Source organism: Monodelphis domestica, chromosome 1 (genome assembly GCF_027887165.1).
Source record: "Monodelphis domestica isolate mMonDom1 chromosome 1, mMonDom1.pri, whole genome shotgun sequence".
In the NCBI taxonomy this organism is placed as follows: domain Eukaryota; kingdom Metazoa; phylum Chordata; class Mammalia; order Didelphimorphia; family Didelphidae; genus Monodelphis; species Monodelphis domestica.
This window is the reverse complement of record NC_077227.1, coordinates 192327881-192351385: the sequence shown is the minus strand read 5'-3', so window position 1 is coordinate 192351385 and position 23505 is coordinate 192327881. Positions and strand designations below refer to the sequence as shown.

The 23505-nt window shown below is 37.8% G+C and overlaps 1 protein-coding gene across 3 annotated transcripts in view; it reads left to right on the top strand.

The window, feature by feature from the left end:
• RYR3 (ryanodine receptor 3) overlaps positions 1 to 23505 on the top strand; it is a 793997-nt gene that overhangs the window by 608823 nt on the left and 161669 nt on the right. For all 3 annotated transcript variants that reach the window (XM_056810219.1, XM_056810218.1, XM_056810220.1), the window contains 4 exons: positions 3175 to 3265; positions 5069 to 5209; positions 7608 to 7771; positions 10031 to 10109. In XM_056810219.1, coding sequence (XP_056666197.1) covers positions 3175 to 3265; positions 5069 to 5209; positions 7608 to 7771; positions 10031 to 10109 — 475 coding nt within the window. The remainder of the gene's footprint in view (positions 1 to 3174; positions 3266 to 5068; positions 5210 to 7607; positions 7772 to 10030; positions 10110 to 23505) is intronic.

The window sequence follows — 23505 nt, the reverse complement described above, 5'->3', positions numbered from 1 at the left end:
TAACTTCTATTTAGAAGTAAAATGGCTGGACAGATGCTAGTGTCATCAGTAGAAATAGAGCAGTTGGGGAGAGAGGTAGACTTAATGAGGAAGATGTCAGTTTGGGATGTGTTGGGTTCAAGATATTGGTGAGACATTCAGTTAATAAACATTTAGTGCCTACAATGTGTCAAGCACTATATTAAGTGCTAGAGATATAAAGAAAAGCAAGACAGTTGTGGCTCTCAAGGAACTCATAATTTAAAAGGGAACTGCATGCAAATCATTATATACAAATAAGCTATATCCAATATAAATTGAAAATAAATAGAAGGCACTAGGGATCAGGAGATACTTCTTAGAGAAAGTAGGATTTTAACTGGGATTTATGTGAAGCAAGGGAAGTTTGGAGACAGAGATGAAGAAGGAGAATATTCCAGGCATGGAGGCAATGAGTAAAAATGCCTAGTCAAGAGATAGAGCATCTTTTTCAAGGAACAGCAAAGAGATCAGTAACTGGATTGTAGATTAAATATATAGGGAAAAGGGCAAGGTATTAAGTAGACTAGAAAGGTAGAAGATGGGCAAGTTATGAAGTAGGATTTTATATTTAATCCTTTAGGTGATTAGCAACCACTGGAGTTCCTTCAGCAGGGAGGTAGAATGGTCAGACCTGTCACAAAAGAAGATCACTTTGACAACTCTGTGGAGGATGGAAAGAAGTGTAAAGAGAATTGTGGCAAGGAGACCAACCATTAGGCTACTTCAAAAGTCAAGGCATGAGGTTATAGGGCCTTAACCAGGGCATGGTAGCATTATAGAAGAGGATTTATTAAAAAAAAAATAATATATATATATATATATTTTTTGGGGGGTGACAGCCAGGTAGTTCAGTGGATATAGTACCAGGCCTAGAGACAGGAGGATGTGGGTTCAAATCTGGTCTTAAATACTTCCTAGCTATGTAGCCCAAGGAAGCACTTAATTTCAGTTGCCTATTCCTCACAACTCTTCTGTCTTTTTTAAGACAGAAAATGAAAGAGAGACAGACAGACAGACAGACAGACAGACAGACAGAGAGTGTGTGTAAAATCAATAGACCTGGGCAAAAAATCCAGGGTGGGAGGTAAAAGAGTGAAGAGTCAAGATGACACCTACATTGCAAGCTTGAGGGACTGGGAGCATAAAATAATGGGAGAATTTGGTTTGGAAGGAAAGGTAATGAATTTGGTTTTAGATACATTAAAGATATCTATAGAACATTCAATTCAAAATATCCAGTAGGCATCTGTAGACCTGAGAGAGAAAGTTGATATTTGGCCTCAATAAGTAGATTTTAGAATTATCAGCATAGATATAATAATTGGAGGCATGACAGCTGATGAGGTTTCTAAATGAAATAGCATGGAAGGAGAAGATAAGAGGGACTAAGGCAGAGCCCAGGGGGATAAGTAGTTAGTGGGTATGTCTTCAATGAAGATCGAGAAAGAGCCTAAGAAGTTCTTAGATTGGTCAGAGAACAAGAAGAGTAGTATAATGAAGAGAGTTATCAAGAAGAGAGTGATCAGTAATGTCAAAGGCTATAGAAAGGTTAAGAAGGATAAGTGAATAAAGGCCATTAATAATGGTTAATTTAAGAAATTATTAGTAACTTTACAGAAAATAGTTTCAAATAGTTGACTGATAAAGAAAAGAAACTCTCAAGGAGTTGAACCACAAAAAGAAGAGATAGGGATATTTGCTAGCAGAAATAAAAGGTTCTAATGATAGTTTTTTTTAAGAATGGAGGAGATGTGGGCATGTTTTTAAGCAGTAGACAAGCAGCCAGTAGACTGGGAGAGATTAAAGATAAGTGAGAGAATGGGAGGATAAAAGAAGTAATCTGCTCAAGAATATGGGATAAAATAGGAGCAGACATGGAATGGTTTGTCTTGGCAAAAAGGACCACTTCTTCGTGTTAGGCTGGTGAGGCCTACTAACAAAAGGCATTTAGATGCTGTGAGATGAGGTGGAGGGAAATATAGAGAAGCTTTGAAAATAACTTCTATTTTTTTTCAGAAAAATATGAGGCAAAATTTTCAGCTGAGAGGTTGTGCTGAAGCCATGGGAGGTTCAAGGAGAAATTAAGAAGTTTGGAAAGCCACTGTGATGAATGGGATAGTGAATTAATTAGGGAGTTCTAAAAGGATCACCTTTGCAGCAGTCAGGGTATAGTTGAAGATTTATAACATATTTATAATGGATTCATAAATTTATAGTGAGCACAGTTTCCATTCAACAGAGTGGCAGATGGTAAGAGTAATGTATGATTGGATTTTGATAAGGCATGACTGGCAATAATATAAGAGTACAAGGGAATTGAGAGTTGGGGATTGTGTATTAACTTGATCAAATTAGAGGTAAGGAGGGGACAGGAAGAGAGAAAAGCTAGTATATGAATGATGGTCCTGAAGAGAATATAGTAGTCAGGTGAAAATGTCTAGGAGACATTTATAAATGTAGAATTAGAAGAAGTGGAGTTTGGCATATGGATTTTAAAGTCATCCATTTAGTAATATTGAAGCTATGGGAAGAGAGGATATTACTCTAAGAAAAATATTGAGAGACCACATTTAGAAGGTAAGAGCACAATAAACCAGCAGAGGAGATGACAGAGCACTCAGGGAGAAAACCTGATAAAATCAGTGCTCTGAAAGTCCAAAAAGACAAGTTGCTACATGCTACAGAAAGGTCAAAGAAAATGAAAACTGAGAAAAGGTTGTTGGATTTGGCAATGAAATCGTTGATAGTCTTTAAAAGAATGGTTTCAGTGGAGAGGAAGATTAGAAAAGCACATGATTAAATAATGAATGAATGGAGAGCAAGTAGAGTCAGGAAGTATAGACTGCTTTTAATAAAAGTTTCTCAATGAAGAGCAAGACAGAATCCAACAAGGCTGTGAATAAAGGGATGTGAGAGCAAAGCAAAGCAAACTGGTTGAAAGAATAAGGAAAGGACCAGAAGTAATTAGAAATAAACTATGGAAAAACAGATTCCCTTCAGTTTCTTAATTTTTTTTTCCTTTTTTAAAGGTCATTTAGTATTACCTTATGAACTACAATACATTGAAGAACTTTTGTTTTCATGCTTTATCACATTGAGAATTCTCATTGTGTGCTGATAATGTGTTTTTTTTCCCCTTTTTCCACACTCCAGTCACTTACGGCCTTCCATGTTACAACAACTCCTGCGCCGTCTTGTTTTTGATGTACCACTCCTCAATGAGTACTGTAAAATGCCACTTAAGGTAAATATCCTTACTAGTAATTAAATTCTCATCTGTGTCACAAAAAAAATGTACAATAAAACCAGCCATCTTCATTGTTTTCAGAAGAAATGCAAGAATCTGTGAAATTGATTTAATTCCTTTAAATTGCAAGTTACTGACCAGGTTATAACTAGCAAAAATGATTCTCAATTCTTAAAGGTAAAGGTGGTAAATATGCAAGATTCATTCACCTATTTAATTTTCTTTAAATATTTTCCAATATTTGCTAATTCCATTTCCATGAATAATCTGTTATATAAGAGATAAGCTAAGATGTTGCTGACTATCATCAAACCTCACTTTTAACCCTTAAGATGCAGTTTGTTGGTTCTTTAGTATTTGATATTTTCTCTTCCTCATTTCTGGAGGCTACACCTTGTATTCTTACACTTTGTTTGCAGATCTTTGGGAGAAAAGTAACAACTTTTTCAAAATCCTTTTGCTTTTCTTTAGTAAGCAGTGAGGGACAAAGAATCATTCTTTTACTTTAAATGCATTTTTTCCCAAATTTGAGAGATCACTAAACCTTCCTGAGATGTTAGATTAGATGACCTAAAAAATCCTTCCATCTCTAAATCTAAAATACCTTAGCTTTTCCTATGATAACAATCCTTTTAGTTTTATTATCATTCATCAGCAGCTAAACTTTATATAGCTCTATAATGTTTGCAAAATACCTTATATAGATTATCTTATTTGATCTTCCCAGATGAGGAAACTGAGTCTCATAGGGATAAAGTGACTTGCCAGTGGTCATATAGATAGTGCCTTTATTTGAACCCACTTTTTAAATCTAGCATTTTATACACTTGTACCAAGTTGACCCTTACTTAAATCATTTTCAAAATTTCATTGACATGAAAACAATTTTTACTCAATGTTAATGTACACAATAAAATGGAGACCTAAAGGTAGTCTTTGATGTTCTTTCACGCAACAAGTTCTTAGTGGGAAGAGAGAGATAGCAATACAAGTCGCTGGATTTCCTGTTGTTCATTCAAATTGCCCATTGGCCTTCCTTTTTCTGAGTTTTGGATAGAAAATAGAAAAGGTAGCATTTGAGTCCACAACATAAAATGATGGACTTCTCGTGCCTGCAGAAAGTCAAACTGAAGAAGGATCTTACTTCAAACCTCCCCTTATAGTCTGATACAGGCACAGGTCTTAGAACAGTGAACTGTTTTCTTGCAAAACACATTCCTTAAACATTTGTAATATCCTGCTGCCCTCTCCTGGGAATATGTTGTCAGAACTACTCAACCTTGCATCTTTTCTAGCACTAGTTGGTTATCAAATAGCTTCAACAAAAACAAGTCCTGGTCAATAATGGAGGGAAGCAAGAAGATTTGTCTTCCAAACCTCTATCATGAAAATTACATAGAAACTAACATTTATTATAGTCAGAGTTTTTAGCACTCATAATTCTCACCCCTGATAGGTCACTAGTTTCAAATACTAGACATTTATCTACCATTTGGAAATAAATGGAGAAATCCATCCCATTTTTTTAATTTAAAACTTAAAAATGTTCCATTTAAAAAATATTAAGAGAGTCATGAGTTAAAGAGATTCAACCAATTCCATGGCTAGTTAAAGTATGAAAGATGTCTTTTTCTTACACTATTTAAAGGTCTATCTACTGTTTCTTTTATTATATATCTTTGATTGTGTTCTCATATTTACTTGCTATTTTTACCCAACTATAATTTTTGGTGTATTTCAAACCAATGGTGGATTTTCTCTGTTCAATCCTGACAGTACTACTTTGTTCCAATTTTCTAGCTTTTGACAAATCATTATGAACAGTGCTGGAAGTATTACTGCCTTCCTTCAGGATGGGGGTCCTATGGCTTGGCAGTGGAAGAAGAGTTACATTTGACAGAGAAGCTCTTCTGGGGGATTTTTGACTCTCTCTCTCATAAGGTAATGATAATGTCATTAAAGGTCATGAGGGACACAGTAATCCAAAGAATTATCAAGGGAGAGGACAGACCGCAGATCAGAAACTTTCAGTGCTTTGGCCAAATATATATTCCTTCTTTTTGCTGAGGCAATAACCCCTCATTGATAAATTATTTTTCCCTCACGTGCAAAATACACATTGGAAGTCATCAGTGTCAATCCAACAGATTTCCTTTTCTACCCTTCTTCCTATTCTTGGATTATGTATGCCATAGATTGGCTATCCTACAAGAATAACAACTTGCATTTTACAGTGCTTTAATGTTTACCAAGCACTTTGATCACAAAACTCTGCAAGATAGGCATCATTGTGTAATTATTGCAGTTTTACAAATGCAGAGACTATGTCTCTTGGATATTAAGTGATTTTCCTGTGGTCACACAGTTAGTATATGAGGTGAGATTTGAGCCCAGATCTCAAAACTGATATACTTTGAGAAACTAATTCACAGCCTCTTCTTTCTCAATCCTATTCCTTTATGTATGCCTTATTTATAAGCCTTTGAATTTGTTAAATTTAATTGTTGTTCAACTCTGAATATTTATATAGGTGGTCACCAGGGGTTTAATTTCTAAATCCCAAATGGAAAAGTAAATGGAATTTATGGTAGTTTATTTACAATAAAGGGAAGATATTAAGGAAAAGAGAAAAGGAGAGAGATGGAGGGAGAGAGAGAGGGGGAGAGACAGAGAGAGAGACAGAGACAGAGACAGAGAGAGACAGAGAGAGAGAGAGAGAGAGAGAGAGAGAGAGAGACAGAGAGACAGAGAGACAGAGAGAGAGAGAGAGAGAGAGAGAGAGAGAGGGAGGGAAGGAGAGGAACAGGGAGAGGAAGAGGGAGAGGGAGAGGGAGAGGGAGAGGGAGAGGGTGAGAGAGAGGGAGAGAGTCTCAAGATGATGGGCCTTTCTTGGAGGTTTAGACCTCTGAATGAGTTCCTCCAGGGGTCCAGTTCCTCCAGCCCAACTTCGAGTCATAGAATCCTCCATCCAACTCAAATCTCAAAGCGAATATCTCTTCTTCTGGCCTCTGGTCCTCTTTTTAAAGATCTTTTTCTCTTGTGTCACCTCCCCTAAATTTCACATCTACCAATCACAGCAGACACTTTTCTCCAGGACTGCCCACTCTTTAGTTCACACCTTCTTTGCTTTTGGGTTACTTAACACCTTTTTTGGTTAGTTCACCTTTTGTAGTTACTTAATGCCTTTTTGTAGTTAAAATGGGTAGATCTACTTAACATATGGAGTTATCACCTTTTGGGGATTAAAATCTAAAAATAGATTGTGGATTACAATTCAATCTTACCAATAAAGGAAGAGCTAAGTACTTTCATTGTTATAAGCAGGGGATTATAATTTAATCTTCACAATAAAGGAAGAGCTAAGTATCTTCATTGTTATCAGGAGAGAGCTAAATCTTCACAATTTATTCACAGCAGAAATAGAAACTATCCTCTAATAATCTCTTTTCTGCTTAAACAGAATTTTAGATCTGTACATTTTACCATTCATTTATTGAATTCTTCAGTCTTGGGAAACTAAGCTAATGGAGATCTCTCTAGGTTACAAACTCTGCTCTGTTTCCCTCTGCCATTTCTCACCATACTCAGAAAAATAAAACTGAATATTTCTAGTTTTCGCTGATAAAACCCAGACCTTCAATTATAGTTTATCTACTGTCTCCTTTCCCTTTAGCATTTTTTGGCCATCTAAGCTTCATGTTTTCATTCTACTCAACTCTCCACCCTTATAAGCTTATAATAAATCACTCTAAGATGAAATCAACAGAACTTAAATGTACAACTGGACAATTTTCTATTATCTTACTGTAAGACTTTTATAATTAGTCTTATTCCTACTGCTAATAAGAATAATTCACATTTGCATAGCACTTTAAGATTTTCAAAGTGGATTCCTCACATTTTAAAAACTGATTATAGTTTTTTTAATTGTTCATTGCTTCAGTTTCCATAAAGATCTAAGATGTATAAACAGAGACATTGATGACTTGGATGAAGTACAGGCATAAGGGAAAAGAAAGAACTGCTGCAGTCCATCACTGCTTGAAATTTGGCCATTGAAAAAAATTTGACCTGTCAGCTCATTTTGTTTTATCCATATGGGCAAGGACATGATAGTTTTACTACTACTTATGTCAGTTCAATTTCTAATGATATTTCCATCAATATATACAACAAAGTATTAAGGAGTTGATGGCCACTCTTTTCTTTTTCTGGAAAATAAGTGAACTTGGTTTTCAGTTTCTGCTGATGCTTCTGCATTATGGCTGTGATTCACTTACTGATATGTTATGTGCTTTTTAAAATTAAATTTTCCAACAAGTTCCTATTTTTCCCACAGAAATATGATGCAGAACTCTTCCGAATGGCCTTACCTTGTCTCAGTGCTATAGCTGGGGCCTTGCCACCAGATTATTTAGACACCAGAATCACAGCCACATTGGAAAAACAGACCTCAGTGGATGCTGAAGGAAACTTTGACCCCAAACCTATCAATACCATCAAGTGAGTCCAAAATACTTTGTAAGTTAATGTTTTTGTCATGTAGCTATTCTTTTTTCCAAAGGCACTAGCTTTTAGATTGGCTCATATATCTTGCTAGTACCTCTATTTGCAACCATGCATAGTCTAAGTCACTTTTCCAGGGCACTGTATTTTTTCTGTTATTTTAAAGTATAATTAGTTCAAATTTGATCATTTACTATATTATTACTCTTTCATTTTCTTTGTGATAGAAGTAAATATAGCTTAAAGCCCTAAGTCAATTTCCCTGATAAATTAGGCAATTAGCTTATTAATGGCTTTTGACAAAAATCTTCATTTAGTTTATAAATTAGTACTGTAAGTTTCAATATTATAATAAATCAAAATAAAACCATTAAGGTTCAATTCAATTTTAATTTAGCAATCTTATATTACATATTTGCTGTATGTAGTTCCTCGTGTGCTAGGTTCTGAATGTATCAACAAATTTCACTGAGACCTCAGAAGATATAGTAAGGACAACTTAGCCTCCTTCTTTGAGAAGCAGTTTCCCCTTTAATGTTATTTAAGCACTTTCAGTTGCTCTTAGAATATAGTATGTCCTTCAAACCCAAAGCATATTTTCTTCTGTTCCTATCTCAGTATTCCTTATTAGTGCTGATTTTACCATCCAGGCTTTTGTATTTTCTGAGCAATATAATTAATGTCCTACAAAATTCTTCCTTGTTCTATTCAGCTGCAGATGATTAAGTATTTCTCATTAAGAGTATATGTCTTAGTCTATACCACTTGCCATGTGTTCCCAAATATATGTGGTTTGAAGCCTATTGATCAGAAGGTAGGTTGAGGTCAGTCTAGTATAATTCAAATAAAGACTTATCAACCACTCAATCCTCTGTTACTATAAATTGCTTAATGGCATTCATATAAAAAGTTGGTGCATGATTTGCTTCCTCTAAATAATGATAATAATAAATATATAATTAATTGTTCAAAGATTTGTGCTAGACATTGGAAATAACAAAGGCAAAAATGAAGCAGTTCCTGCACTCAAGTAGCTTACATTCTATTTCAGGAGTGTGGGATTCAGGGACGAGAGGTGAGATAGGTAGAGTAGGGAACAGCACTTAACACAGATAAGTAAATTTAAAATGTGTAAAATAATGCAAAATTATTTCAAGGGAGATCGTGTACTGGCAACTGGATTGGAAGGTAGGAGTGTGGTCAGAAGTATGGTAGGATAAGGCACCCAACTTGGGCTTTGAAAGAATCTTTTTTTTAAGACATGACAGTCCACTTATGTTAAAGGTAAGAAATGGATTATGATTTACAGAAAATGGCTAGCAGACCAATTTCAATGTAACAGAACACATATAAAGATTCCACTTCAAGTTTGTTGAACCTATAATACTATAACTCTAGAAAGGGCTTCTTTATCCTAACATCCTTACCTAAGTGCGCTGAAATTTATGACAGTTCCAGGATGGAGCCATGAGGATGACAGATGGGTGCTTTGGGTGAAGAATCATCTCATAACCCTTAGTTATATATGCTTAAAGGCCTTTTTTTTTCTTTGTTAAGCCTGTCATAATGTGTGATTTATATTACCTAGTCTAGTTATTCACTTATGATAGTAAAACACAAGGGACAAAGCACACAGAGGAGAGATGTGATCCTATCCTCATAGTATTTACAAAAGAATAGTAGAGACAAGAGGAACAGAAATGGAACAAAAGTTGGTGAAAACAGAAATTGTGAGATGCAAGCAATTACCATTTAACAGAGATAAAAATGAGCATATTATGAGGATATATTGAAAGCCTAAGTCCAATGTGTTCCTTGAATTTCTGTTATTGATACGGACTTATACGGGTGTGTGTATGTGTATCAGTGCATCACAGACATGTGACACAAATTTCACCCAGAAAAAATCTTCATAATTAATTTTCCCCAGATAGGAATTGAGCATTCCTTCTGAACACTATCCTTACAAGACAACAACCCTGATTAAAACTAGATAGATTTCACCAAGTACAGCTTCTATCAACAACCCCAGTGAAAAGAAATAGTCTAATTATTTGGCATTCCCCTTTTGCAGTGGGCAATATTGCTAATTGTCGCAATGTTTGAGAATTTTCCTAAATCCTACAAATGCTCACAGTATTTCTAACCCCAGCCTCCCTTTTCCATCAAAAGAGGAAACATTCTGGCAGTTCAGTATTGCTCCCTCTGTCTCCCTTTATTCCTGGTGACATGATGATACTTTTTTCTCTCTCTCAGCTATTCTCTTCCTGAAAAACTGGAATATGTGGTCACCAAGTATGCTGAGCATTCACATGACAAATGGGCCTGTGACAAGGTAGGGATTATCATCCAAATAACAATTGTCAGGAAAAGAACAGCCAGAGAACATTAAAGGGTTGAATCTTGGAAATCTGCCCAATTTGTCTAAGTGACAGACTTACCATTCCAAGAGCATTCATTATTGGAGAGCAGCAATTTCCTGAGGTTTGTGGAGGTCAGTGGAAGAGGCGGCAGCAGCTGCTGCTACTGCTGTTTTTTATACTAGTCAAGGAAATGCCCACTTCTAGAAATATAAACTTTTTTCTTAACATTAGAAAGCATAGGATTGGCATATGCATGCATGCTATGGATTTGGGGTAAAGGGTAAGAGAAATAGAAGGGAAATGTATTACTTTGGGTTTTAGATTAAAATCAATCAACAAGAATATTTAATAAGTGCCTCGTGTGTTGGGATGGTACAAGATGAAAATTAAACATTCACTTGTGTCAGGGGAAACACCGTCCCTATTTATATGAATTTAAACAAAGCATGTCCAATATAAATCCAAGATGATTTTGGGAGAAGACACCAATAACTACTAAGTAAATTAGAAAAAGCTTTTGGAAGACAGTCTATGCAAAGACAAAGTGACAAGAAATAGAATGTCATATATAAGGAACAGTAAGAAGGCCAGTTTGTCTGAAATTTAAGTGAATAAAGGGGAGTAATGTGTAATAAGCTTGGAGGAGGTTATATCTAATGCTAGAGATATGTGACAGAGGCTGGCACTAAAGAAAAAGTGCCAGGCTGAAGAGTGTGTGAAACTGATCCAGAAAGGGAGAATATGGAGGAGGGCAAGACTCTGACTGGTAGAGGAGTTGGTCGCTCTTGGTCTTGAGAAGGTGGGGAAAAGACTTTCTCCTGAGGGTTACCTACTTTTTCCTGCTGGTGACTGGAAATCCCTCCCCCTAACATTTCCTAATTGAAGGGGCTTTCTAAAGAGAAACCTGAGCAGACATTACCTCAGCTCCTGTTGCCCAGGGGTGAGTCAACCTGACTTTTTCTCAGGGGGCTCAGGCTGCCAAGGCCTGAGTTCCCCCAAAACTCGAGGAGGGAGGGGAAAGGGATTAGATAGAAACAGGGGCCCCCTTTCCCCACTTTCCTTTTTCCATTCTTCCCTTCTCATTTGTATTACCTGATTGAGTTGGCATTAAAAGTTATCTGTTCCCCAAGCTGAGTGTGAGTGAACAAATCAAGTGGAGAGAGACCCTTTGGTCTCGAGTAGTGGAGAAAGAAAGAGAGGAGAACCCCCATTCTCAAAGTGGAGTACAGGGGAGACAGCAGATGTTTAGGGTTGGCTCAGAGAGAGGAGAGGGGGTTTGAAGATTTTCCCCCTTCTGTTTTTCCTCTTTAGCTAAAGCTGCTCTCAACAATTCACTCTTGTCCCTCGTGTCCCCCTCAATACCAATCCAGGAATAGAAAAGACAACAGAAATATGGACCTCATCCTGTTTTGATCTTCTCTGCTAGGTCAATATTATGTAAACTTTTCTTTCCATGTAGCTTGGAGAATCTGAGTATTTGATATGATGCATTCTATTTAAAGTATTATTCTTAAGTTTTTATGGAACAAATTATATTAAGTGATCAGCAGAAGTTCAAGCTCTGATAATAGTTCCTTTTCAGGATATTTTGTTGGTTAAGTAGTCACACATCCAACAAATACAGTTTAGACTAGCCCTAAGTCTATGTACCAGGCAAGGAGGAGGAAGAGAAGAAAGTAAGTGATTATCAGTTACCCTAGCCCCATGCAGGCAAACCTATGGTACTTGTGCTGGAGGGGAATGATTCCCTACCTTTCTCCTTGTGTGCCTGAGGACATTTTTCACATCACCCATTCCTCTGCCCAGCAGCCCAATGCGAGCACTTCCTTCTTCTCCTGCCTGGGGTTGGGGGTAGGGGGTGGAGGGCCTTACATACAGTGTGAGAGTTGAAGTTGGGGCACTCAGTCTCTAAAAGGTTCACAATCATTGGCTTAGATTGAGGTTGAAGATTCATCCTCTCATCTTGTCTGAGACCTGTAGCAAAGTAGCTATGCCCAGTCCTCTTATCACAGTGGAACCTGCAGTTCTTTCTCTCTGAGTCTGTGGCATCTTCAGGCTAGTTAATAAGGGCTGGAGCCATCATAATCTGCTGTAACTTCAACTAAGAAATAGTTTGCAGATGCACAGCAGTTTTGAGAGCTTGCAAAGTTCAAACCTTGGAAAACAATTGGAAATCAGACTTCTCCCTAAACCAGTGATAGCAAACCTATGGCATGCAGAGCACTTTCCATAGACACACACACCTTATTTCCCCTATGGTCCCCCCCCACCAGAGTTCATTACTAGAAAGACAGAAGACATGGGCAGAACTGCTCCCTCCCCCTTTCCACCATGCCTGACATTTTTTCACTTCACCCATTCCTCTGCCCAGCAGCCCAATGGAAACACACAGTGGGTAAGGTGGGCAGCTCACAGGTGGCAGAACTAAAGGAAAGCAATGGGCTGGTTCCACTCTCCTCCCCTCTCCACATGTGCCTCTCCTCACTTGCCCCTCTGCCCAGCAGCCCAATGGGAACACTTCCTCCCTCCCCTGTCTGGGGTAAGGGGAGGGAACCTGGAGTCAAGGAGGGTGTGACACAGTCTCTGGGGGACGGAGGTGGGCATGGTACTTGGTCTTGGGGGTAGGATGGTGGTGGGGCCTGACACTCTGTCTCTCACAGGTTTGCCATCACTGCCCTAGATTATACCACTTAGGATTGACTGAATATCTTCAGATCCCTGCCTCAAGATGACTCCTGAGATTCTTGAAAAAACACAGCACTTTATACCTGGAGAAAGTAGTAGTAAGACCTTGGACAATACAACTTAGAACAATCAAAAAGCTAGATATAGCTTCTAGAATTAAAAGTCTGTACCTAAAACAAAATCCTGGTTTGGAATTTTCTCATATCTTAAGAAATAATTACTATAAAGATTTCAGATAAAATTAGGCATATTTATATGAAATTATACAAAGTGAGGTTAGTAGAACCAACCAAGGAATGTACACAATAACCATTATATAAAGGAAAACAAAACTAAAAATGCCAGAATTTGGATCAATACAATAATAAATATTAATTCCAGAATTATATTTTTCTCCTGTTGGTCCAAAATGGATAGGAAGGAAGGAAGGAAGGAAGGAAGGAAGGAAGGAAGGAAGGAAGGAAGGAAAGAAGGAAGGAAGGGGGAGGGAGGGAGGAAGGAAGGAAGGAAGGAAGGAAGGAAGGAAGGAAGGAAGGAAGGAAGGAAGGAAGGAAGGAAGGAAGGAAGGAAGGAAGGAAGGAAGGAAGGAAGGAAGGAAGGAAGGAAGGAAGGAAGGAAGGAAGGAAGGAAGGAAAATTAAGAACTTGTACTGTGTCCACTGCTCTGGCATCCACTTCTTCTTCTTTATAAAGAGGACAGGAGAGAATGGGGTATATACAAGAGGTGTTATAAAAGGAGACATAACAAGATTTGGCAATGAATTGGATATGTGTGTGAATGAGAAGAGCCAAGTGACATTAAAACTGCAAAACTTACAGTTTTCAGATGAAGAAATAAAAACTATCAATAATCATATTGTTAAGATTAAAATTAATATACAATATTCCAAGTATTATATTTAATATTATTTATTAAAATCAACTTAGATCAAAGGGAAAGTCAAAGCCAAAGAAACTGAGCCAGCTACTTCCTTCCTCCACACTGGTCCAGACTGAGATAGAGCTAGTGTGGTCAAAAATGAAACTAAAAACCTCAATCCACATAAAATTATGCACAACAGGAAAGGGAAAAAGGAATTATGGGAAATGTAGTTCGGGGCATACATACTAAAAAACACATTAACCCCCTAGATCCTTTGGGAGACCAGTCTCCCCAATAGATCATGAAATCATAACTAATATAGCTTGAACTAGAGGTATATACAAATATTACAGTTTTTTAAAGTGAAATTACAATAATTTAGGGATAAGAGGAAAATAAAAGAGAAAAAGAACAAAATGAAAACGAAAAATAGATGCAGTGACAAAAAGCCAATTAGAGGGCAGTCCCCTTTGAATTTGAGCCTAATTAAGAACAAGAGACTACCTCCCAGAATCTACAAGGTGCCATGAAAATGCCTGTGGAGACCACACACACTGCACTTGACATTCTAGGGTGCACTTTAAGATATGGTGAATTTGAACTGGAGGGGGGTATTGAAATGCTTTTGTTTTGAATGTACACTCTTCTGTCAGTTGATCGACTATGACCAGACAAAATTTATACTGTCCATCTTTTGGCATATAAAGTCAATTTGTAGATGCTTAAATGGTATATAAGCAAGAGGACGTCCACTAAAGACTTCCTAGAAAGGCGTGTTGACTAAAGGCCTGGCAGGTAGGACAAGCCGTACATACTTTGGAGGCAATTGTAGTTATTCCAGGAGCTATCCATACTCTTTTAACAGAATCTACAATGTCTTGGGTGCCAAAAATGACCATGTTTATGAATGGAGTGACAAATCTGGTTATAGAAAGCTCTAGGGAGAAAGGTTTTGCCATCTGATGATACCCATACTCCATTTATCTGTTTCTTTAAATTTTTGCTTCCATTTTTCCACTTCCTTGTCATTATAAGAAAGAGATAAATCCAAATTATCAGTAATTGTTAGTGGCATAATTAATTGAGGACCTTCTAAGGCTCCTAGTTTGGCTGTGATATCTGCTTGGATATTTCCCCTAGAGACAGGGTCATTGCCACCTGTATGTGCAAAGCAGTGAATGGTAGCTAAATCTTCAGGAAGCCGGATGACAGAAAGAAGTTTAGTAATAAGATTTGCACTGGCAATACATTTACCAGCTAATGTTAAGAATCGCCTCTGAAGCCATAGCATGCCAATGGCATAACGTATAGCAAAAGCATAGCAGGAATCTATGTAAATTGTGACTCTTTTATCCTTTGCAATGATATAGGCGTGTTTCAAAGCTGTGAGTTCTGCACCCTGTGCCCTTACATTTGAGGGTAAGGAAGCTGACCACAGAGTATCAAATTTAGAAACTACCACAGCTCCTATATAGCACATACCACCCCTCATAAATGAAGAACCATCTATAAATAATATTAAATCCAAATTATCCAAATGGCTATCCAGTAAATCATTATGAGGTTTATAAATAATGGACATTAAAGATGTACAATTGTGTAAAGGTTCTGTGGAAGTTGGCAAATCAGGGAGCAAGGTTGCAGTATTAAGAACTCCACAGTGTTTTACTGTGATATATTCGTTATTCAATAAGGTCATCTCATACCTAGTAATCCTTTGAACAGTAAATGCCTGTGTCCTATTTCTTAATAACAATGCCTCAAACTCATGTGGGCACATTATGGTCAGAGGGCATCCCAATACCAATTGGCAGATTTTGTTACCAATAAAGCTGTGGCAGCCACTCTTCTAAGGCATGGCCATACTCGGCAGCTACTGGGTCAAGCTGGGTTGAATAATAGGCTACCAAGCATTGAGCAGGCCCAAAAATTTGAGTTAGAACACCCAAAGCTACCCTTTCTGTTCATGTACATATAAGGGAAATGGTTTATCATTTGGGATACCTAGAGCAGGGGCAGACAGGATAGCTTGTTTTAAATTTGAAAGAGCTGTTAGGTATTCTGTTTCCAATTTAAGTGGTTCAGGGACCAAGTTTTTTGTGAGTGACATAAGGGGCTTAGTGACTTACCCATAGCAAGGAATCCACTGCCAACAAAATCCTATTGCTCCAAGAATTGCCTTCAATTGCTTTTTAATAGTAGGAGCCCTTAACTTCTGGATATTGTCAATGCACTTGGGAGAAATTAAAAGGTATCAGGAGTTAAAAGGAACCCTAAATAGTGTATCTTGGGGAGACACCACTGAACTTTGTCTTTTAAGACCTTGTGGCCTTTCTTATGTAACTCTAAAAGAAGGTGCTTGATATCCTCCTGGCATGCTTCAGCATTTGGTGAAACCAAGAGCAAATCATTCATATACTGAATTAAACAGCTATATTTAAATTTTATGGCATCTGTATCAGCAGTTAAGAATTGTGTAAACAGGAACTTCCGGTCAAGATGGCAGCTTAGAGAAAGCTAAAGTTCAGATCTCCGGAAACCCTTCCCGACCAATCTCAAACTATAGGCTCCTAAGGCGCCGAAATTCAAAACAATCAACAGCATAGACCCTGGGAATCCTCCTCCTGGACCTGGACCTGGATCAAAAGGTACGGCCCCCCTCAAAAGCCAGAACCCAAGATCACTCAGACCTAAGGGGTAGGAGCACAGAGTCCAAGGCTCCGGGAAGCCGCAGCCCCGCCCCCCTCAGAGAGCAGGGTCGTCTGAAACAACAGCAACCCTCAGGGTGGGCAAGACAGCCTCACCAGCTAGATCCTGCTATCCCAGTCTCAGTGAAAGTCACTGCCCTCAGAGCTCCGGGAAGCCACGGACCCTTCCCCCGCAGAGAGCAGGATCCTCTGAAACAACAGCAACCCTCAGGGCCGACAAAACAGCCTCACGGCCAGCTATTCTGAAGGCAACTTCCAGAAAGCAACCCGACCCAGTCCAGTCGAGGGAGCACCTTAGCAGCAGGGAAACAGAGAGAGCTGGGGGGAGAGTGTGGCCCCCTGGTCTGGCCCTTCCATTCCTGTTCCAGTGAAAGTCATTGCCTTAAGGCATACTCAGTTTAACCCAGGGAAAGCTCATAGAACCAACAATCTGCCCAGGACTAAAGCCTCTGAACACCAGACAGAGATAAGAAAAGCTAATCCTCCCCATTCAGAGATGGCAAACTCCACAGAAGCACAGAAGCCCCAAAATCCCAAGAAAAATAAGAAGAAAGGGGTGACTTTGGACACATTCTATGGAACCAAAATACAAAATACAGAGGAGATAGAATACGATGCACAAGAAAACGCTCCGGAACCTTCCAAAGGAAATGGAAACTCTCCACAATCCCATGAAGAATTTGAATCAGAAATGACCAAAAAGATGGAAGCCTTCTGGGAGGAAAAGTGGGAAATAATGCAAAAGAAATTCACGCATCTACAAAACCGGTGTGACCAAACTGAAAAGGAAAACCAGGCTTTAAAGGCCAGAATTAGGCAACTGGAAGACAATGATCGTGTAAAAGAGCAAGAATTAATAAAGCAAAGCCAAAATACCAAGAAATTAGAAGAGAACATAAAATATCTCACCGACAAAGTGACAGATCTGGAAAATAGAGGGAAAAGAGATAATTTAAGAATAATTGGACTTCCAGAAAAGCCAGAAATAAAACCAACCTCGACATCATGATACAAGATATAATCAAAGAAAATTGCCCAGAGATTCTAGAACAAGGGGGTAATACAGCCACTGACAGAGCTCACAGAACACCTTCTACACTAAACCCCCAAAAGACAATTCCCAGGAATGTAATTGCCAAATTCCAAAGCTATCAAACAAAAGAAAAATCCTACAGGAAGCCAGAAAAAGACAACTTAGATATAAAGGAATGTCAATCAGGGTCACACAAGACCTTGCAAGTTCTACTCTGAATGATTGTAAGGCATGGAATATGATCTTCAGAAAGGCAAGAGAGCTGGGTCTCCAACCAAGAATCAGCTACCCAGCAAAACTGACTATATACTTCCAAGGGAAAGTATGGGCATTCAACAAAATAAAAGATTTCCAACTTTTTGCAAAGAAAAGACCAGAGCTCTGTGGAAAGTTTGATACCGAAAAACAAAGAGCAAGGAATACCTGAAAAGGTAAATATTAAGGAAAGGGGAAAGGAGAAAAATGTTATCTTCTTCTTTTACTCAAATTCTCTTCTATAAGGACTACATTTATATCAATCTATGTATACTAACATGTGGGGAAAATATAATGTATAAATAGGGGGTAAAGAAAGACCAAATAGAATAATCTTTCTCACACAAAGATTCACATGGGAAGGGGAGGGGAAGAAAACTCCTATAAGAAGGAGAGGAAGAGAGGGTTTTTTACTTAAACCTTAATCTCAGGGAAATCAACTCTGAGAGGGAAAAACATCCAGATCCATTGGGATCTTGAATTCTATCTTACCCAACAAGGGTAGGGAGAAGGGAAAACCAAGGGGGGGAAGGGGGAGAGGGAAAACGAAAAGGGAGGGAAAGAGAGGGGGAGGGGGAGGGAGCAAAAAGGGAGGGACTAAAAAGGGAAACATCAAGGGAGGGGACAAGGGGGACTGATTCAAAGTAAATCACTAGACTAAAAGGTAGAGCCGAAGAAGAAAAGATTAGAATTAGGGAAGGCTATCAAAATGCCAGGGAGTCCACAAATGACAACCATAACTTTGAACGTGAATGGGATGAACTCACCCATAAAACGTAGACGAATAGCAGAATGGATTAGAATCCAAAACCCTACCACATGTTGTCTTCAAGAAACACACATGAGGCAGGTTGACACCCACAAGGTCAGAATTAAAGGATGGAGTAAGACCTTCTGGGCCTCAACTGACAGAAAGAAGGCAGGAGTGGTAATCATGATATCTGATAAAGCCAAAGCAAAAATAGACCTGATCAAAAGGGATAGGGAAGGTAATTATATTTTGTTAAAAGGGACTCTAGACAATGAGGAAATATCATTAATCAACATGTATGCACCAAATAATATAGCACCCAAATTTCTAATGGAGAAACTAGGAGAATTGAAGGAAGAAATAGACAGTAAAACCATATTAGTGGGAGACTTAAACCAACCATTATCAAATTTAGATAAATCAAATCAAAAAATAAATAAGAAAGAGGTAAAAGAAGTGAATGAAATCTTAGAAAAATTAGAATTAATAGACATATGGAGAAAAATAAATAGGGATAAAAAGGAATACACCTTCTCAGCACCACATGGCACATTCACAAAAATTGACCATACATTAGGTCACAGAAACATAGCACACAAATGCAGAAAAGCAGAAATAATGAATGCAGCCTTCTCAGATCACAAGGCAATAAAAGTAATGATTAGTAATGGTACATGGAAAACCAAATCTAAAACCAATTGGAAATTAAACAATATGATACTCCAAAATCGTTTAGTTAAAGAAGAAATCATAGAAACAATAATTTCATCGAGGAAAATGACAATGGCGAGACATCCTTTCAGACCTTTTGGGATGCAGCCAAAGCTGTAATCAGAGGTAAATTCATATCCCTGAATGCTTATATTAACAAACTAGGGAGAGCAGAGATCAATCAATTGGAAATGCAAATGAAAAAACTCAAAAGCAATCAAATTAAAACCCCCCAGCAGAAAACCAAACTAGAAATCCTAAAAATTAAGGGAGAAATTAATAAAATCGAAAGTGATAGAACTATTGATTTAATAAATAAGACAAGAAGCTGGTACTTTGAAAAAAAACAAACAAAATAGACAAAGTACTGGTCAATCTAATTAAAAAAAGGAAGGAAGAAAAGCAAATTAGCAGCATTAAAGATGAAAAGGGGGACAGCATCTCCAATGAAGAGGAAATTAAGGCGATCACTAGAAATTACTTTGCCCAATTATATGGCAATAAATACACCAATTTAGGTGATATGGATGAATATATACAAAAATACAAAGTGCCTAGACTAACAGAAGAGGAAATAGAATTCTTAAATAATCCCATATCAGAAAATGAAATCCAACAAGCCATCAAAGAACTTCCTAAGAAAAAATCCCCAGGGCCTGATGGATTCACCAGTGAATTCTATCAAACATTCAGAGAACAGTTAATCCCAATACTATACAAACTATTTGACATAATAAGCAAAGAGGGAGTTCTACCAAACTCCTTTTACGACACAAACATAGTACTGATTCCAAAACCAGGCAGGTCAAAAACAGAGAAAGAAAACTATAGACCAATCTCCCTAATGAATATAGATACAAAAATCTTAAATAGGATACTAGCAAAAAGACTCCAGCAAGTGATCAGAAGGATCATTCACCATGATCAAGTAGGATTTATACCAGGGATGCAGGACTGGTTCAATATTAGGAAAACCATCCACATAATTGACCAAATCAACAAGCAAACTAGCAAGAACCACATGATTATCTCAATAGACGCAGAAAAAGCCTTTGATAAAATACAACACCCATTCCTATTAAAAACACTAGAAAGCATAGGAATAGAAGGGTCATTCCTAAAAATAATAAACAGTATATATCTAAAACCATCAGCTAATATCATCTGCAATGGGGATAAACTAAATACATTCCCAAGAAGATCAGGAGTGAAACAAGGATGCCCATTATCACCTCTACTATTTGATATTGTACTAGAAACACTAGCAGTAGCAATTAGAGAAGAAAAAGAAATTGAAGGCATCAAAATAGGCAAGGAGGAAACCAAGTTATCATTCTTTGCAGATGACATGATGGTCTACTTAAAGAATCCTAGAGATTCAACGAAAAAGCTAATTGAAATAATCAACAACTTTAGCAAAGTTGCAGGATACAAAATAAACCCACATAAGTCATCAGCTTTTCTATATATCTCCAACACAGCTCAGCAGCAAGAACTAGAAAGAGAAATCCCATTCAAAATCACCTTAGACAAAATAAAATACCTAGGAATCTACCTCCCGAGACAAACACAGGAACTATATGAACACAACTACAAAACACTCTCCACACAACTAAAACTAGACTTGAGCAATTGGAAAAACATTAACTGCTCATGGATAGGACGAGCCAATATAATAAAAATGACCATCCTACTCAAACTTATTTATCTATTTAGTGCCATACCCATTGAACTACCAGAATACTTCTTCACTGATTTAGAAAAAACCATAACAAAGTTCATTTGGAAGAACAAAAGATCAAGGATATCCAGGGAAATAATGAAAAAAAAAACACATATGATGGGGGCCTTGCAGTCCCTGACCTTAAACTATATTACAAAGCAGCAGTCATCAAAACAATTTGGTACTGGCTAAGAAACAGAAAGGAAGATCAGTGGAATAGACTGGGGGAAAGCGACCTCAGCAAGACAGTATACGATAAACCCAAAGATCCCAGCTTTTGGGACAAAAATCCACTATTCGATAAAAACTGTTGGGAAAATTGGAAGACAGTGTGGGAGAGACTAGGAATAGATCAACACCTGACGCCCTACACCAAGATAAATTCAAAATGGGTGAGTGACTTAAACATAAAGAAAGAAACCATAAGTAAATTGGGTAAACACAGAATAGTATACATTTCAGACCTTTGGGAAGGGAAAGACTTTAAAACCAAGCAAGACATAGAAAGAATCACAAAATGTAAAATAAATAATTTTGACTACATCAAATTAAAAAGCTTTTGCACAAACAAAATCAATGTAACTAAAATCAGAAGGGAAACAACAAACTGGGAAAAAATCTTCATAGAAACCTCTGACAAAGATTTAATTACTCAAATTTATAAAGAGCTAAATCAATTGTACAAAAAATCAAGCCATTCTCCAATTGATAAATGGGCAAGGGACATGGATAGGCAGTTCTCAGATAAAGAAATCAAAACTATTAATAAGCACATGAAGAAGTGTGCTAAATCTCTTATAATCAGAGAGATGCAAATCAAAACAACTCTGAGGTATCACCTCACACCTAGCAGATTGGCTAACATAACAGCAAAGGAAAGTAATGAATGCTGGAGGGGATGTGGCAAAGTAGGGACATTAATTCATTGCTGGTGGAGTTGTGAACTGATCCAACCATTCTGGAGGACAATTTGGAACTATGTCCAAAGGGCGAAAAAAGAATATCTACCCTTTGATCCAGCCATAGCACTGCTGGGTCTGTACCCCAAAGAGATAATGGACAAAAAGACTTGTACAAAAATATTCATAGCTGCGCTCTTTGTGGTGGCCAAAAACTGGAAAACGAGGGGATGCCCATCAATTGGGGAATGGCTGAACAAACTGTGGTATATGTTGGTGATGGAATACTATTGTGCTAAAAGGAATAATAAAGTGGAGGAGTTCCATGGAGACTGGAACAACCTCCAGGAAGTGATGCAGAGCGAGAGGAGCAGAACCAGGAGAACATTGTACACAGAGACTAATACACTGTGGTATAATCGAATGTAATGGACTTCTCCATTAGTGGCAGTGTAATGTCCCTGAACAATTTACAGGGATCTAGGAGAAAAAAACACCATTCATAAGCAGAGGATAAACTGTGGGAGTAGAAACATCGAGGAAAAGCAACTGCCTGAATACAGTGGTTGAGGGGACATGACAGAGGAGAGACTCTAAATGAACACTCTAATGCAAATATTATCAACATAGCAATGAGTTCAAATCAAGAAAACATGTAATGCCCAGTGGATTTACGTGTCAGCTATGGGGGGTGGGGGGAGGAAAAGAAAATGATCTATGTCTTTAATGAATAATGCTTGGAAATGATCAAATAAAATAAATTTTAAAAAAAGAATTGTGTAAACAAAATAGGGTTGTCCATGAAACTCTGAGGCAAATGTGCCCATTTCCCTGGGAGCACTTCCAGGGAAAAGCAAAGATATGCCTGGAGTCTTCATGTATAGGAATAGAAAAGAAATTTGAGCACAAGTCTAATACTGTAAAGTATGTAGCTGTGCTGGGAATAGAGGAAATAATAGTATTTGTGTTGGAAACTACAGGGTGACTCTATATAATGTGATTGTTCACAGCTCTCAAATTCTGGACAAATCAATAGAGATGCTTGCCATCGGGCTCCAGTTTTGTCTTTTTAACAGGCAGGATGGGCATATTGTATTCAGATTTACAGGGAATTATAATGCCTTGGTCAATCAGTGAATTTATTACAGATATAATGCTATCAATTGCCTCCTTCAAAAAAGGATACTGAGGAATGGAAGAAGGTGGGCTAGATTTGTTTGAATTTGAACAGGGACAGCCAATTTAAGTAGGCCAACATCAGAAGATGATGTGGCCCAGAGAGTCTCAGATATATCAGTTGATATCTCAAAAATAGGAGTATCCTTCATCTCATGAGCATCTGAAAGAAGTACAGGGAGAAAAGTTAAGGATTTCTCAGGCAATTCCAGTGACATAGAGCCATCTGGAGAACAAGTTATTGTGACCCTAAGCTTGCATAAAAGATCTCTCCCCAGCAAATTTTTTGGGGAGCCAGGCATTAAGAAAAAAGAGTGTTCCACCCTAAGGCGTCCTATGGACACTATTCTAGGGGAAATCTTGGGAACCTTTAGGGGTTTCCCTGATATACCCACAACATTTGAGATACCTATGAGCCATTAGAACTGCAATCCGAATTAGGTGTACTCTTCAATAAAGCAATAAAGACCAGAAAGCTCAATTGTCCAAAAGACAATCATAATAGGTGTTACCAACCTTTAATGTTACATGGGACTCATCAGTGGGGGGAGGGGGGAGTAGATAGG